We start from the raw sequence: 16,000 nt of genomic DNA on the forward strand, positions 1-16,000 counted from the left end.
GTCCCTCCCGAACGCCTGGGTCCCCCTGAACGCCTGGGTCCCCCCTGAACTCCTGGGTCCCTCCCGAACGCCTGGGTCCCTCCTGAATATCTGGGTCCCTCCCAAATGCCTGGGTCCCCCTGAACTCCTGAGTCCACCCGGACGCCTGGGTCCCCCCTGAACTCCTGGGTCCCCCTCCCGGATGCCTGGGTCCCTCCCCGAACGCCTGGGTCCCTCCCGAACTCCTGGGTCCCTTCCTGAACTCCTGGGTCCCTCCCCGAACTCCTGGGTCCCTCCCCAAACTCCTGGGTCCCTCCCCAAACTCCTGGGTCCCTCCTGAACTTCTGGGTCCCTCCCGAACTCCTGGGTCCCCCCCGAATGCCTGGGTCCCTCTCGAACTCCTGGGTCCCCCTGAACTCCTGAGTCCACCCGGACGCCTGGGTCCCCCAAACTCCTGGGTCCCCCTGAACTCCCGTGTCCCTCCCGAACGCCTGGGTCCCTCCTGAACTCCTGGGTCCCTCCATGAACTCCTGGGTCCCTCCCCGAACTCCTGGGTCCCTCCTGAACTCCTGGGTCCCTCCTGAACTTCTGGGTCCCTCCCGAACTCCTGGGTCCCCCCCGAACGCCTGGGTCCCTCTCGAACTCCTGGGTCCCCCTGGAACTCCTGAGTCCACCCGGACGCCTGGGTCCCCCAAACTCCTGGGTCCCCCTGAACTCCCGTGTCCCTCCCGAACGCCTGGGTCCCTCCTGAACTCCTGGGTCCCTCCATGAACTCCTGGGTCCCTCCCCGAACTCCTGGGTCCCTCCTGAACTCCTTGGTCCCCTGGATGCCTGGGTGCCCCAAACTCCTGGGTCCCCCCGAACGCCTGGGTCCCCCCGGATGCCTGGGTCCCCACCTGATGACGAAGTTGAGCCCCAGCAGGGCGGGCCCGTCGGGGCGCAGTCGGGTGTAGACCCAGGTCCAGCCCAGCTCGTCCTTGCGCTGCAGCCGCGTCACCAGCTCCGCTCGTCCGTCTGTCCCTGCGCCCGCTGTGGGACACAGGGACGTCAGGGGGACATGGGGACATTGGGTACATGGGGACATTGGGGACATCGGGGGGACGGGGTCATCAATGGGGACGTGGGGACATTGGGGACATCTGGGGGACGGGGTCATCAATGGGGACGTGGGGACATTGGGGACTTGGGGGCATTGGGGGGACGGGGTCATCAATGGGGACATGGGGACATTGGGGACATCGGGGGCATTGGGGGATGGGGACATTGATGGGGACATGGGGACATTAGGGGGACATGGGGACATTGAGGGGGACATGGGGACATTGGGGACGTGGGGGCATTGGGGGGATGGGGACATTGATGGGGACATGGGGACATCAGGGGGACATGGGGACATTGAGGGGGACATGGGGACACTGGGGACATTGGGGGCATTGGGGGGATGGGGACATTGATGGGGACATGGGGACATCAGGGGCACACGGGGACATTGAGGGGGACATGGGGACACTGGGGACATCGGGGGCATTGGGGGGATGGGGACATTGATGGGGACATGGGGACATCAGGGGCACACGGGGACATTGAGGGGGACATGGGGACACTGGGGACATCGGGGGCATTGGGGGGATGGGGACATTGATAGGGACATGGGGACATCAGGGGCACACGGGGACATTGAGGGGGATATGGGGACATTGGGGACATGGGGACATTGGGGGGACGGGGTCATCAATGGGGACATGGGGACATTGGGGACATGGGGGCATTGGGGGGATGGGGACATTGATGGGGACGTGGGGATATCAGGGGGACACGGGGACATTGAGGGGACACAGGGACATTGGGGACATGGGGACATTGGGGGGATGGGGACATTGATGGGGACGTGGGGATATCAGGGGGACACGGGGACATTGAGGGGGACACAGGGACATTGGGGACATGGGGACATCAGGGGGACACGGGGACATTGAGGGGGACATGGGGACATCAGGGGGACACGGGGACACTGGGGACATGGGGGCATTGGGGACATGGGGACATTGATGGGGACATGGGGACATCAGGGGGACACAGGGACATTGAGGGGATGGGGACACTGATGGGGACATGGGGACATTGGGGACATCGGGGGCATTGGGGGAATGGGGACATTGAGGGGGACATGGGGACATCAGGGGGACATGGGGACATTGAGGGGGACACGGGGACATTTGGGACATGGGGACATTGGGGACATGGGGACATCGAGGGGGACACAGGGACATTGGGGACATGGGGACATTGGGGACATCTGGGGGACGGGGTCATCAATGGGGACATGGCGACATTGGGGACATCGGGGGCATTGGGGGGATGGGGACATTGATGGGGACATGGAGACATCAGGGGGACATGGGGACATTGAGGGGGACATGGGGACATTGGGGACATGGGGACATTGGGGGGACGGGGTCATCAATGGGGACATTGGGGACATGGGGGCATTGGGGGGTTGGGGACATTGATGGGGGCATGGGGACATCAGGGGACACGGGGACATTGAGGGGATGGGGACATTGATGGGGACATCAGGGTGGGACACCAGGGGACCCTGGGGCCAGGTTGGGGACACGGGAACAGTTCGGGGACATGGGGACAGGTTGGGGACACAAGGACACCCACTGAGGTGCAGGGGACCCTGGGACCACATTGGGGACCCTGGGACCGGGTTGGGGACATGGGGACAGTTTGGGGACATGGGGCCAGGTTGGGGACAGTTTGGGGACCCTGGGGCCAGGTTGGGGACACGGTGGGGACATGGGGCCGGGTTGGGGACAGTTTGGGGACATGGGGACACCCACTGAGGTGCAGGGGAACCTGGGGCCAGGTTGGGGACATAGGGCCAGGTTGGGGACATGGGGACAGTTTGGGGACACAGGGACAGTTTGGGGACACGGGGACAGGTTGGGGAGTTGGGGCCAGGTTGGGGACATGGGGCCAGGTTGGGGACATGGGGCCAGGTTGGGGACACAGGGACAGTTTGGGGACACGGGGACAGTTTGGGGACATAGGGCCAGGTTGGGGAGTTGGGGCCAGGTTGGGGACCCTGGGGCCAAGTTGGGGACATGGGGACAGTTTGGGGACATAGGGCCAGGTTGGGGACATGGGGCCAAGTTGGGGACATGGGGACAGTTTGGGGACATAGGGCCAGGTTGGGGACATGGGGCCAGGTTGGGGACATGGGGCCAGGTTGGGGACACAGGGACAGTTTGGGGACACGGGGACAGTTTGGGGACATAGGGCCAGGTTGGGGAGTTGGGATCAGGTTGGGGACATGGGGACAGGCTGGGGACATGGGGACAGGCTGGGGACCCTGGGGCTGGGTTGGGGACATTGTGGGGACAGTTTGGGGCCACGGGGACACCCACCGAGGCGCAGGTGCTGCCGCGCCACATGTCCCAGGTCCTCGGGGTGCAGCAGCCGGTACCACGAGCGCCCCAGGAGCTCCCGGCGCACGTAGCCCAGGTGGGTCAGGACACTGCGGACACCAAAGGGTCACCCCGGACGCCTGGGTCCCTCCCGGACGCCTGGGTCCCCCCATGGCACCATTGGATGCCTGGGTCCCATCTGTCACACTCAGGTCCCTCCCGGACGCCTGGGTCCCTCCCGAACTCCTGGGTCCCCCCCCGGACGCCTGGGTCCCCCCCATGTCATCACCCAAATGTCTGGGTCCCATCTGTCACACTCAGGTCCCTTCCGGACGCCTGGGTCCCCCCAAAACTCCTGGGTCCCCCCGAACTCCTGGGTCCCCCCGAACTCCTGGGTCCCCCAAACTCCCAATTCTCCCCAAACACCCAAGTCCCCCCGAACTCCTGGGTCCCTCCTGAACTCCTGGGTCCCCCAAACTCCCAATTCTCCCCAAACACCCAAGTCCCCCCGAACTCCTGGGTCCCCCCGAACTCCTGGGTCCCCCAAACTCCCGATTCCCCCCGCTCTCCTGACTCCCCCCGCCCTCCCGCGCCCCCCGAACTCCTGGGTCCCCCAAACTCCCAAGTCCCCCCGAACTCCTGGGTCCCCCAAACTCCCGATTCCCCCCCCCTCTCCTGGCTCCCCCCGCCCTCCCGCTCCCCCCGGACGCCTGGGTCCCCCGAACTCCTGGGTCCCCCAAACTCCCAATTCGCCCCAAACTCCCAAGTCCCCCCGAACTCCTGGGTCCCTCCTGAACTCCTGGGTCCCCCAAACTCCCAATTCCCCCCAAACTCCTGGCTCCCCCTGCCCTCCTGTGTCCCCTGAACTCCTGGGTCCCCCCCACCTCCTGGCTCCCCCCGCCCTCCCGCTCCCCCCGGACGCCTGGGTCCCCCGCCGACCTGTCGGAGACGTCGATGAGCGCCAGGTCGCGCGCGTGGCGCGTCTGGAAGGCCGGCAGCAGGAGGGGGCAGTCGGGGAGCGGCCAGGGGGGCGGGTCCAGGGGGGCGCAAAAGGCCACGAAGAGCCCGGGGGGGGTCCCGGGGGGTCCCGGGGGGGGGCCCTGGAAACGCCCCCGTAGCAGAACCAGCTTCCGGCCGGCGCTGGGCCGGCGCGACGCCCGCGACGTGGTGAAGCGGCAGCGGAACAGGCGCTCTGGAATGGGATGGGGGGGACGTCTGTCTGTCCGTCCGTCCGTCTGTCCGGATGGTCATGTGACCCCCCCCACCCCCGCCGGCTGTATCGCTGTGACTCTGTCCTCCCAGTTAGCTGGCTGTCGTTCTGTCTGTCCGTCCGTCTGTCCATCCATCCATCCATCCATCCATCCCTTTGTCCATCCATCCATCCTTCTGTCCATCCATCCATCCATCCGTTCATCCATCCATCCCTTTGTCCATCCATCCATCTGTCCATCCATCCATCCTTCTGTCCATCCATCCATCCGTCCATCCGTCCATCCCTTTGTGCATCCATCCATCTGTCCATCCATCCATCCTTCTGTTGGTCTGTCCACATGTCCATCCTCCACCCATCCATCCATCCGTCCTTCTGTCCATCTGTCCATCCATCCATCCATCCATCCATCCATCCATCGTTCTGTCCATCTGTCCATCCATCCATCTGTCCATCCATCCATCCATCTCTTTGTCCATCCATCCATCTGTCCATCCATCCATCCATCTGTTGGTCCATCCATCCATCCATCCAGCCATCCATCCACCCATCCATCCATATGTTGGTCCATCCATCCATCCATCTGTTGGTCCACCCATCCATCCATCCATCTGTCCGTCCATCCATCTGTTGGTCCATCCATCTGTCCATCCATCCATCTGTTGGTCCATCCATCCATCCATCCATCCATCCATCCATCCATCCATCCACCCATCCATCCCTTTGTCCATCCATCCATCTGTCCATCCCTTTGTGCATCCATCCATCTGTCCATCCATCCATCCTTCTGTTGGTCTGTCCACATGTCCATCCGTCCACCCATCCATCCATCCATCCGTCCTTCTGTCCATCTGTCCATCCATCCACCCATCCATCCATCCATTGTTCTGTCCATCTGTCCATCCATCCATCTGTCCATCCATCCATCCATCCATCCATCCATCCCTTTGTCCATCCATCCATCTGTCCATCCATCCATTCATCCATCCATCCATCCATCCATCCATCCATCCATCCATCCATCCACCCATCCATCCATATGTTGGTCCATCCATCCATCCATCCGTCCATCCATCCATTTGTTGGTCCATCCATCTGTTGGTCCATCCATCCATCTGTCCATCCATCCATCTGTTGGTCCGTCCATCCATTTGTTGGTCCATCCATCCATCCATCTGTTGGTCCACCCATCCATCCATCCATCCATCCACCCATCCATCCATATGTTGATCCATCCATCCATCCATCCGTCCATCCATCCATTTGTTGGTCCATCCATCCATCCATCTGTTGGTCCACCCATCCATCCATCCATCTGTCCGTCCATCCATCTGTTGGTCCATCCATCTGTCCATCCATCCATCCATCCATCTGTTGGTCCATCCATCCATCCATCCGTCCACCCATCTGTCCTTCCCACCCCCTGTCTCCCGCCCCCCTCCCCCACCCCCACCCCTCCCCCCCCCGCCCCGCCCCCCACCCCTCCCCCCCCTTCCCCCCACCCACCAGCCTGTGTGTCCCCGGGCAGGTTGAGCTGCTGCCGCACCAGCGGGTGATCGGCCGGGTCCAGCAGGTCGTAGATACTGTCACCTTGGGCCACCAGGTCCACCTGCACACAGGGGGGACACAGGGGGGCTCAGCACCCACCCCAGCCCCCCCCGAGACCCCCAGCACCCCCCAGACCCCCCGCACCCACCATGGAGTGTCCCAGGTGCTGCGCCACGTTGTCGGTGACGCCGACGAGCTTCCCCTCGCGGGTGACGGCCAAGAGGAACCCGGGGAGCGACGCCACCAGGTCCGCCAGTTCGGGACCCCCCAGCAGCTCCATGGGCGACCCCCGCGCCGGGCCTGTGGGGGGGTGATAGAGCACAATGGCACCCAATGGCACCCAACGGCACCCAATGGCACCCAATGGTACCCAATGGTACCCAATGGTACCCAATGGGAGCCAACGGCACCCAATGGTACCCAATGGTACCCAATGGGAGCCAACGGCACCCAATAGTACCCAATGGCAGCCAATGGCACCCGACGGCACCCAATGGCACCCAAGGGTACCCAGCAGTACCCCATGGCACCCAATGGCAGTCAATGGTACCCAATGGTACCCAATGGTACCCAATGGGAGCCAACGGCACCCAATGGTACCCAATGGTACCCAATGGGAGCCAACGGCACCCAATAGTACCCAATGGCAGCCAATGGCACCCGACGGCACCCAATGGCACCCAAGGGTACCCAGCAGTACCCAATGGCACCCAATGGCAGTCAATGGTACCCAATGGTACCCAATGGCACCCAATGGTACCCAACGGCAGCCAATGGCACCCAATGGCAGCCAATGTCACACAATGGTACCCAGTAGTACCCAACGGCAGCCAACAGCATCCAACAGCAGCCAATGGCACCCAATGGTACCCAATGGCACCCAATAGCACCCAATGGCACCCAAGGGTAGCCAGCAGTACCCAATGGCACCCAATGGTACCCAATGGTACCCAATGGCAGCCAATGGGAGCCAATGGCATCCAATGGCAGCCAATGGCACCCAATGGCACCCAACGGCAGCCAATGGGAGCCAACGGCAGCCAATGGGAGCCAATGGCATCCAACGGCAGCCAATGGGAGCCAATGGCACCCAATGGCACCCAAGGGTACCAAGCGGTACCAAATGGCACCCAATGACAGCCAATGGCAGTCAATGGCACCCAGTGGTACCCAGTAGCACCCAACGGCAACCAATGGTACCCAATGGCACCCAATGACAGCCAACGGCACCCAATGGCACCCAATGGTACCCAATGGCACCCAATGACAGCCAACAGCACCCAATGGCACCCACCAGTACTCAATGGCACCCAACGGCACCCAACCCCATTCCCAGTCCCAATCCCATTGCTGGGTCCCATGTCCCCCTGTCCCTGTCCCCCTGTCCCTGTCCCACTGTCCCCCTGTGTCCCTGTCCCCATGTCCCCATCCCTGTCCGTCTGTCCCTGCCCCATCCCTGTCCCCCCATCTCTGTCCCTCTGTCCTCATCCCTATCCCTCTGTCCCTCTGTCCCTGTCCCCATCTCTGTCCCTCTGTCCCCATGTCCCCATCCCTGTCCGTCTGTCCCTGCCCCATCCCTGTCGCCCCATCTCTGTCCCTCTGTCCTCACGCCTGTCCCTCTGTCCGTCTGTCCCTGTCCCCATCTCTGTCCCTCTGTCCCCATCCCTGTCCCTCTGTCCCCATCCCTGTCCCCCCATCTCTGTCCCTCTGTCCTCATCCCTATCCCTCTGTCCCTCTGTCCCTGTCCCCATCCCTGTCCCCCTGTCTCTGTCCCCCTGTCCCTCTGTCCCTGTCTCTCTGTCCCCCTGTGTCTGTCCCTCTGTCCCCATCCCTGTCCCTCTGTTCCTGTCCCTCTGTCCCTGTCCCCATCCCTGTCCCTCTGTCCCTGTCCCCATCCCTGTCCCCCGTGTCTGTCCCTCTGTCCCCCCATCCCCATCCCTGTCCCCCTGTCCCCATCCCTGTCCCTCTGTCCCTGTCCCTCTGTCCCTGTCCCCATCCCTGTCCCCTGTCTCTGTCCCTCTGTCCCCCCATCCCCATCCCTGTCCCCCTGTCCCCATCCCTGTCCCTCTGTCCCTGTCCCTCTGTCCCTGTCCCCATCCCTGTCCCCCGTGTCTGTCCCTCTGTCCCCCCATCCCCATCCCTGTCCCCCTGTCCCCATCCCTGTCCCTCTGTCCCTGTCCCTCTGTCCCTGTCCCCATCCCTGTCCCCTGTCTCTGTCCCTCTGTCCCCCCATCCCCATCCCTGTCCCCCTGTCCCCATCCCTCTGTCCCCCTGTCTCTGTCCCTCGGAGCCCCCATCCCTGTCCCCCTGTCTGTCCCCGTCCCTCTGTCCCCGCTCCGCTCGGTGCCGCTGTCCCTGGTGCTGAACGCGGCTCCGCTGCCGGCGCCACCGCAGCCCCCGCTCCCCGTTCTGTCCCCATCCCTGTCCCTCCCAGTCCCTCCCAGTGCCGGCACCCGGTCCCAGCCCCATCCCAGTCCATCCCAATCCATCCCAGTGCCGGCACCCGGTGCTATGTCCATCCCAGTCCATCCCAATCCACCCCATCCCAGTTCCGGTACCCGGTTCTATGTCCATCCCAGTCCATTCCAGTGCATCCCATCCCCATCCCGGTGCCAGTACCCGGTTCTACGTCCATCCCATCCCCATCCCGGTGCCGGTACCCGGTTCTATGTCCATCCCATCCCCATCCCGGTGCCGGTACCTGGTTCTACGTCCATCCCATCCCCATCCCAGTGCATCCCAGTGCCTGTATCCCCATCCCATCCCCATCCCAGTGCTGGTACCCGGTTCTACATCCATCCCAACACCATCCCAGTGCCTGTATCCCCATCCCAGTGCCGGTACCCGGTTCTACATCCATCCCATCCCCATCCCAGTGCCAGTACCCAGTTCCATCCCCATCCCAGTCCATTCCAGTGCATCCCATCCCCATCCCAGTGCCTGTATCCCCATCCTGGTGCCGGTACCCGGTTCTACGTCCATCCCATCCCCATCCCAGTGCCGGTACCCGGTTCTACGTCCATCCCATCCCCATCCCGGTGCCGGTACCCAGTTCTACGTCCATCCCATCCCCATCCCAGTGCCGGTACCCGGTTCCATCCCCATCCCACTCCATTCCAGTGCATCCCATCCCCATCCCGGTGCCGGTACCCGGTTCTACGTCCATCCCATCCCCATCCCGGTGCCGGTACCCAGTTCTACGTCCATCCCATCCCCATCCCAGTGCCGGTACCCGGTTCCATCCCCATCCCACTCCATTCCAGTGCATCCCATCCCCATCCCAGTGCCGGTACCCGGTTCTACGTCCCATCCCATCCCCATCCCAGTGCCGGTACCCGGTTCCATCCCCATCCCACTCCATTCCAGTGCATCCCATCCCCATCCCAGTGCCGGTACCCGTTCCATCCCCATCCCATCCCCATTCTAGTGCCTGTATCCCCATCCCATCCCCATCCCAGTGCTGGTACCCAGTTCCATCCCCATCCCGGTGCCGGTACCCAGTTCTACATCCATCCCATCCCCATCCCGGTGCCAGTACCCAGTTCTACATCCATCCCATCCCCATTCCAGTGCCTGTATCCCCATCCTGGTGCCGGTACCCGGTTCTACGTCCATCCCATCCCCATCCCAGTGCCGGTACCCAGTTCCATCCCATCCCATCCCCATCCCAGTGCCGGTACCCAGTTCTACATCCATCCCATCCCCATCCCGGTGCCAGTACCCGGTTCTACATCCATCCCATCCCCATCCCAGTGCCTGTATCCCCATCCTGGTGCCGGTACCCGGTTCTACGTCCATCCCATCCCCATCCCAGTGCATCCCAGTGCCTGTATCCCCATCCATCCCCATCCTGGTGCCGGTACCCGGTTCTACATCCATCCATCCCCATTCCAGTGCCTGTATCCCCATCCCAGTGCCGGTACCCGGTTCTATGTCCATCCCATCCCCATCCCAGTGCCAGTACCCGGTTCTACGTCCATCCCATCCCCATCCCAGTGCTGGTACCCAGTTTCCATCCCCATCCCAGTGCCGGTACCCGGTTCTACATCCATCCCATCCCCATCCCAGTGCCTGTATCCCCATCCTGGTGCCGGTACCCGGTTCTACATCCATCCCATCCCCATCCCAGTGCCAGTACCCGGTTCTACATCCATCCCATCCCCATTCCAGTGCCTGTATCCCCATCCTGGTGCCGGTACCCGGTTCTACATCCATCCCATCCCCATTCCAGTGCCAGTACCCGGTTCTACATCCATCCCATCCCCATTCCAGTGCCTGTATCCCCATCCTGGTGCCGGTACCCGGTTCTACATCCATCCCATCCCCATCCCAGTGCCGGTACCCAGTTCCATCCCCATCCCAGTCCATTCCAGTGCATCCCATCCCCATCCCAGTGCCGGTACCCGGTTCCATCCCCATCCCATCCCCATCCCAGTGCCTGTATCCCCATCCCAGTGCCAGTACCCGGTTCCATCCCCATCCCATCCCCATCCCAGTCCATCCCGGTGCCCCCGCTCACCGGTCCGCAGGCAGAGCCCCTTCCTGGTGTAGACGCAGGCCAGCGCCATGACGTGCAGGTAGCTGAGCCGCGGCCGCTCGGGCTCGGGCAGCGGGAGCAGGTCCCGCAGGGCGCGGATCTCGGCGTTGATCTGGTCCCTCCGCGCCTTGGAGGCGCCTTTGGTGGAGCGGAGCATCCTCCTCCTCCTCCTCCTCCTCCCGCCACCCCGCCTTATATGGGCCCGGCGGCCTGACGTCACGGCCGCGTCACCGCCCTGGCCCCGCCCACCCGCGGGGGGAGGGGGGGGAGGGAGGGGGAGACGTCAGTGTGACGTGCGGCGGGGGGTGGGGGGGGGGAGGGGAGGGGTTTTGGGGGTTCGGACCGAAATAGGAGATGGTGAGGGGTGGGGGAGGGGAGGGGGAGGGGTTGGGGGTGGGGACACGCCCACGTTGGGGGGGGGGTGGGGGGTGCGGGGATCGATGGGGGGACAGACGGATCAATGGGGGGATGGACAGACAGACAGATGGATCAATGGGGGGTGCGGGGATCGATGGGGGGGAGTGATGGATCAATGGGGGATGCGGGATCAATGGGGGGACGGACAGACAGATGGATCAATGGGGGGACAGACGGATCAATGGGGGGTGCGGGATCGATGGGGGGATGGACAGACAGATGGATCAATGGGGGGACAGACGGATCAATGGGGGGTGCGGGATCAATGGGGGGACGGACAGACAGATGGATCAATGGGGGGACAGACGGATCAATGGGGGGTGCGGGATCAGTGGGGGGATGGATGGACAGAAGACGGATCAGTGGGGGGTGATGGATCAATGGGGGGATGGACAGACAGACAGACAGATGGGGTGTGATGGATCAGTTGGGGGATGGATGGACAGACAGACAGAGCAATGGGGGGTGCAGGATCAATGGGGGATGGACAGACAGACAGACAGAGCAATGGGGGTGATGGATCAATGGGGGGGTGGACAGACAGACAGATGGATCAATGGGGGGACAGACAGATGGATCAATGGGGGGACAGATGGATCAATGGGGGGTGATGGATCAATGGGGGGATGGACAGACAGACAGATGGATCAATGAGGGAACAGACAGACGGATCAATGGCAGGTGATGGATCAATGGGGGGACAGACAGATGGATCAATGGGGGGACAGACGGATCAATGGGGGGTGCGGGATCAATGGGGGGGGGACAGACAGACAGACGGATCAATGGGGGTGCGGGATCAATGGGGGATGGACGGACAGACAGATGGATCAATGGGGGGTGATGGATCAATGGGGGGACGGACAGACAGACAGATGGGGTGTGATGGATCAATGGGGGATGGATGGACAGACAGACAGAGCAATGGGGGGTGATGGATAAATGGGGGGATGGACAGACAGACAGATGGATCAATGGGGGGTGCGGGATCAATGGGGGGACGGACAGACGGATCAATGGGGGGTGATGGATCAATGGGGGGACGGACAGATGGATCAATGTGGGGTGATGGATCAATGGGGGGATGGATGGACAGACAGATGGATCAATGGGGGGTGCGGGATCAATGGGGGGACGGACAGACAGATGGATCAATGCGGGGGGACAGACAGACAGATGGATCAATGGGGGGTGATGGATCAATGGGGGGTGGATGGACAGACAGACAGAGCAATGGGGGGTCATGGATCAATGGGGTGATGGACAGACAGACGGACAGGGCAATGGGGGGTAGGGGATCAATTGGGGGTCAAGAGAAGGATGGATGGACAGACGGATGGATGGACGGGGGTATGGGGGGTGTGGGGATGGACAGACAGACAGATGGATGAGTCGGGGGTGGGGGATCAATGGGGGGATGGACAGACAGATGGAAGGATCAGTGGGGGTCAAGGGAGGGATGGAAGGACAGACAGACGGACGGATGGGTCAACAGAGGGTGAAGTAGCCAATGGGAGTCAACAGGGGCTCAAGGGCTGGACAGACAGACAGACGGACGGGGTGGGGGGTTATGAGGGCTTGGGGGGCTCAGGGGGTGGACGGACAGACGGACACGTCAATGGGGGGTGGAGGAGCCAATGGGGCGGGGGGTCAATGGGGGAAAATGGGGGGGGGGGGTCAACATGGGGACGGACAGACGGACGGGGGATGGGGGTTCTGGGTGCGCAGCATTGACCTGCTTGGGGGACCCAGGAGTTCGGGGGGGACCCAGGAGTTCGGGAGGGACCCACATATTTTAAGGGACCCAGGCGTTCGGGGGGGACCCACATATATTGGGGGACCCAGGAGTTCGGGGGGATCCAGACATTTGGGGGGGACCCAGGAGTTCGGGGGGGACCCAGGAGTTCGGGGGGGGGACCCACATATTTTGGGGGACCCAGGAGTTCGGGGGATCCAGACATTTGGGGGACCCAGGAGTTCGGGGGGACCCACATATTTTGGGGGACCCAGGAGTTCGGGAGGGACCCAGGCGTTCGGGGGAGGACCCACATATTTTGGGGGACCCAGGAGTTCGGGGGGGGGGGACCCAGGAGTTCGGGGGGTACCCCGACATTTGGGGGGGACCCAGGAGTGCAGGAGGGACCCAGGAGTTCGGGGGTGACCCACATATTTTGGGGGACCCAGGAGTTCGGGGGGGACCCAGGCGTTCGGGAGGGACCCAGGCGTTCGGGACCCCCCTTCCCCCCTCCTCCAGGTCTCTGGGAACCCCCTTCCCCCCCCTTCTCGCTCGCGCCCCCCGCCCTTGGCCCCGCCCCCCCCCGCCGGCCCCTCCCCCTCCCGACTCCGCCGCTGCCAAATTTGGGCGACGAAGCCGCGGAGCTAAAAATAGACCCAGGGGGGCTAAAAATAGAGACGGGGCGGGCCCGGACGCCTGGGTCCCCTCTTGGGGGGGCGGGGAAAGAAAGGGGGAGGGGGGACTCGGACTCCTGGGTCCCCTCTTGGTGCGGGGGGCGGGGGGAGAGAAAGGAGGAAGGGGGGACTCGGACGCCTGGGTCCCTTCTTGGGGAGGGCGGGGGAAAAAAAGGGGGAGGGGGGACTCGGACTCCTGGGTCCCTTCTTGGGGGGGGCGGGGGAAAAAAAGGGGGAGGGGGGGACTCGGACGCCTGGGTCCTCGGAGAAATGGGGGGGGGTTTGGATAGAGGGGGGGATCCCGAACGCCTGGGTCCCCTCTTGGTGGGGGGGGTGGAGAGAAAGGGGGAGGGGGGACTCGGACGCCTGGGTCCTCGGAGAGATGGGGGGGGGGTTGGATAGAGGGGGGGATCCCGAACGCCTGGGTCCCCTCCCGAACTCCTGGGTCCCCTCCCGAACGCCTGGGTCCCCCGTGAATTCCTAGGTCACCCCCCGGACTCCTGGGTCCCCCCCCGGACGCCTGGGTCCCTCCCGAACTCCTGGGTCCCCCCAGCCGCGGCTGCGTTTCCTTGGTAACCGCGGAGCCGCAACGTTGGGCGGGGCTTGTGGGCTCGGAGTGGACCCAGGCGTTCGGGAGGGACCCAGGCGTCCGGGAGGGGACCCGGGCGTCCGGGGGAGCCCTTCCCACCCCCCCAAAAAGGGACCCAGGCGTCCGGGGGAGCCCTTCCCACCCCCCAAAAGGGACCCAGGCGTCCGGGAGGGGACCCAGGCGTCCGGGAATGAGACCCTCGTATTTGGGGGATACCCCCACCCCTCCCCCCACAGGGGACCCAGGCGTCCGGCGAGATGCAACAAAACACCCAAATTTTGGGGAGAAAAACACGTTTATTGGGGGAACCCCCCCCAGAGCCTGGGAGGTGGGGGGGACCCAGGCGTCCGGGGGGGACCCAGGCGTCCGAGGTCAGAGGTCACTTCTTCTTTGGCCCCGCCCCCTCCTCCTGCTCCTGCGCAGCTGCTGCCGCCTCCTGGCGGAGCCGCTGGAACTCGGCAACGTCCTGGGGGGTGAGACTGGGGGACCCAGGAGTTCGGGAGGGACCCAGGAGTGCCCCAGGGACCCAGGAGTTCGGGGAGGGACCCAGGAGTTCGGGGAGGGACCCAGGAGTTCGGGGAGGGACCCAGGAGTTCGGGAGGGACCCAGGAGTTCGGGGGGGACCCAGGAGTTCGGGGGGACCCAGGAGTTCGGGGAGGGACCCAGGAGTCCGGGGAGGGACCCAGGAGTTCGGGGAGGGACCCAGGAGTCCGGGGAGGGACCCAGGAGTCCGGGGAGGGGAACAAGGTTCAGGGGGACCCAGGAGTTCGGGGAGGGGACCCAGGAGTTCGGGGGGGGGACCCAGGAGTTCGGGGAGGGGACCCAGGAGTGCCCCAGGGACCCAGGAGTTCGGGGGGGACCCAGGAGTTCTTTGGGGGGGACCCAGGAGTCCAGGGAGGGGAACAAGGTTCAGGGGGACCCAGGAGTTCGGGGGAGGGACCCAGGAGTTCGGGGAGGGACCCAGGCGTTCGGGAGGGACCCAGGAGTTCGGGAGGGACCCAGGAGTTCGGGGAGGGACCCAGGAGTTCGGGAGGGACCCAGGAGTTCGGGGGAGGGACCCAGGAGTTCGGGAGGGACCCAGGAGTTCGGGGGGGGACCCAGGAGTTCGGGGAGGGGAACAAGGTTCAGGGGGACCCAGGAGTTCGGGGGGGACCCAGGCGTTCGGGGAGGGGACCCAGGAGTTCAGGGAGGGGACCCAGGAGTTCAGGGAGGGGACCCAGGAGTTCGGGAGGGGACCCAGGAGTTCGGGGGGACCCAGGAGTGCCCCAGGGACCCAGGAGTTCGGGGAGGGACCCAGGAGTTCGGGGGAGGGACCCAGGCGTTCGGGGGAGGGACCCAGGCGTTCGGGGGCTGTTTCGGGGGGTGCTGTGGTGTATTTCGGGGGCACCCACCTGGGCAGCACCCGCAGGCCGAGGCTCCGCGCCGACCCCAGCAGCGCCCCCAGCAGGAGCTGGGGGGTCGTCCCTCGGGCCGCCAGCGCCGGGTCCTTGACCTTGACCTTGGCGACCTCGTAGAGCTGCTTGAGCGACACCAGCCCCACCTCCTCGTGACCTTGGGGGGGGGGACACAAACTGGGGTCACCCCATAAGCCCCCCCCAGAACAACCAGACCCCCCAATAAGCCCCTGAGCACCAAGACCCCCCCCCCAGACCCCTCTATGAACCCCCAGGACCCCCCAATAAACCTCTGAGCACCCAGACCCCCCTATGAACCCCCCCAAACTTTGGGACACCCCAATAAACCCGTAAGCACCAAGACCCCCCCGCCCAAGACCCCCCTATGAACCCCCCAAACTTTGGGACCCCCCAATAAACCCTCAGACCCACTCCAGGAACCCCCCCCAACCCCCCCAAGAGCCTCAGACCCCCCCCCAGACCCCCCCAAACCCCTCAGACCCC

General features: G+C 64.1%; 2 protein-coding genes across 2 annotated transcripts; both read right to left on the minus strand.

Annotated features, from left to right (window-relative positions):
* Positions 1 to 875: 875 nt before the first annotated feature.
* On the minus strand, positions 876 to 10,853 carry NPAS4 (neuronal PAS domain protein 4; the record flags this gene model as incomplete). The annotated part of the gene is made up of 6 exons (XM_082076951.1): positions 10,670 to 10,853; positions 6,299 to 6,450; positions 6,109 to 6,211; positions 4,332 to 4,584; positions 3,393 to 3,502; positions 876 to 1,008 (listed from the first exon to the last, which is right to left on the minus strand). Coding segments are annotated over exons 1-6 (926 nt in total), but the record flags the coding sequence as incomplete, so codon positions are not given.
* A 3,525-nt stretch (positions 10,854 to 14,378) lies between these two features.
* Positions 14,379 to 15,653, minus strand: MRPL11 (mitochondrial ribosomal protein L11; the record flags this gene model as incomplete). Its single annotated transcript, XM_082076952.1, has 2 exons — positions 14,379 to 14,581; positions 15,494 to 15,653. Coding segments are annotated over 2 exons (260 nt in total), but the record flags the coding sequence as incomplete, so codon positions are not given.
* Between the last annotated feature and the right edge of the window lie 347 nt (positions 15,654 to 16,000).

The sequence above is a fragment of the Streptopelia decaocto genome (genome assembly GCF_964273445.1).
Source record: "Streptopelia decaocto genome assembly, contig: HAP1_SCAFFOLD_2295, whole genome shotgun sequence".
Classification (NCBI taxonomy): Eukaryota; Metazoa; Chordata; class Aves; order Columbiformes; family Columbidae; genus Streptopelia; species Streptopelia decaocto.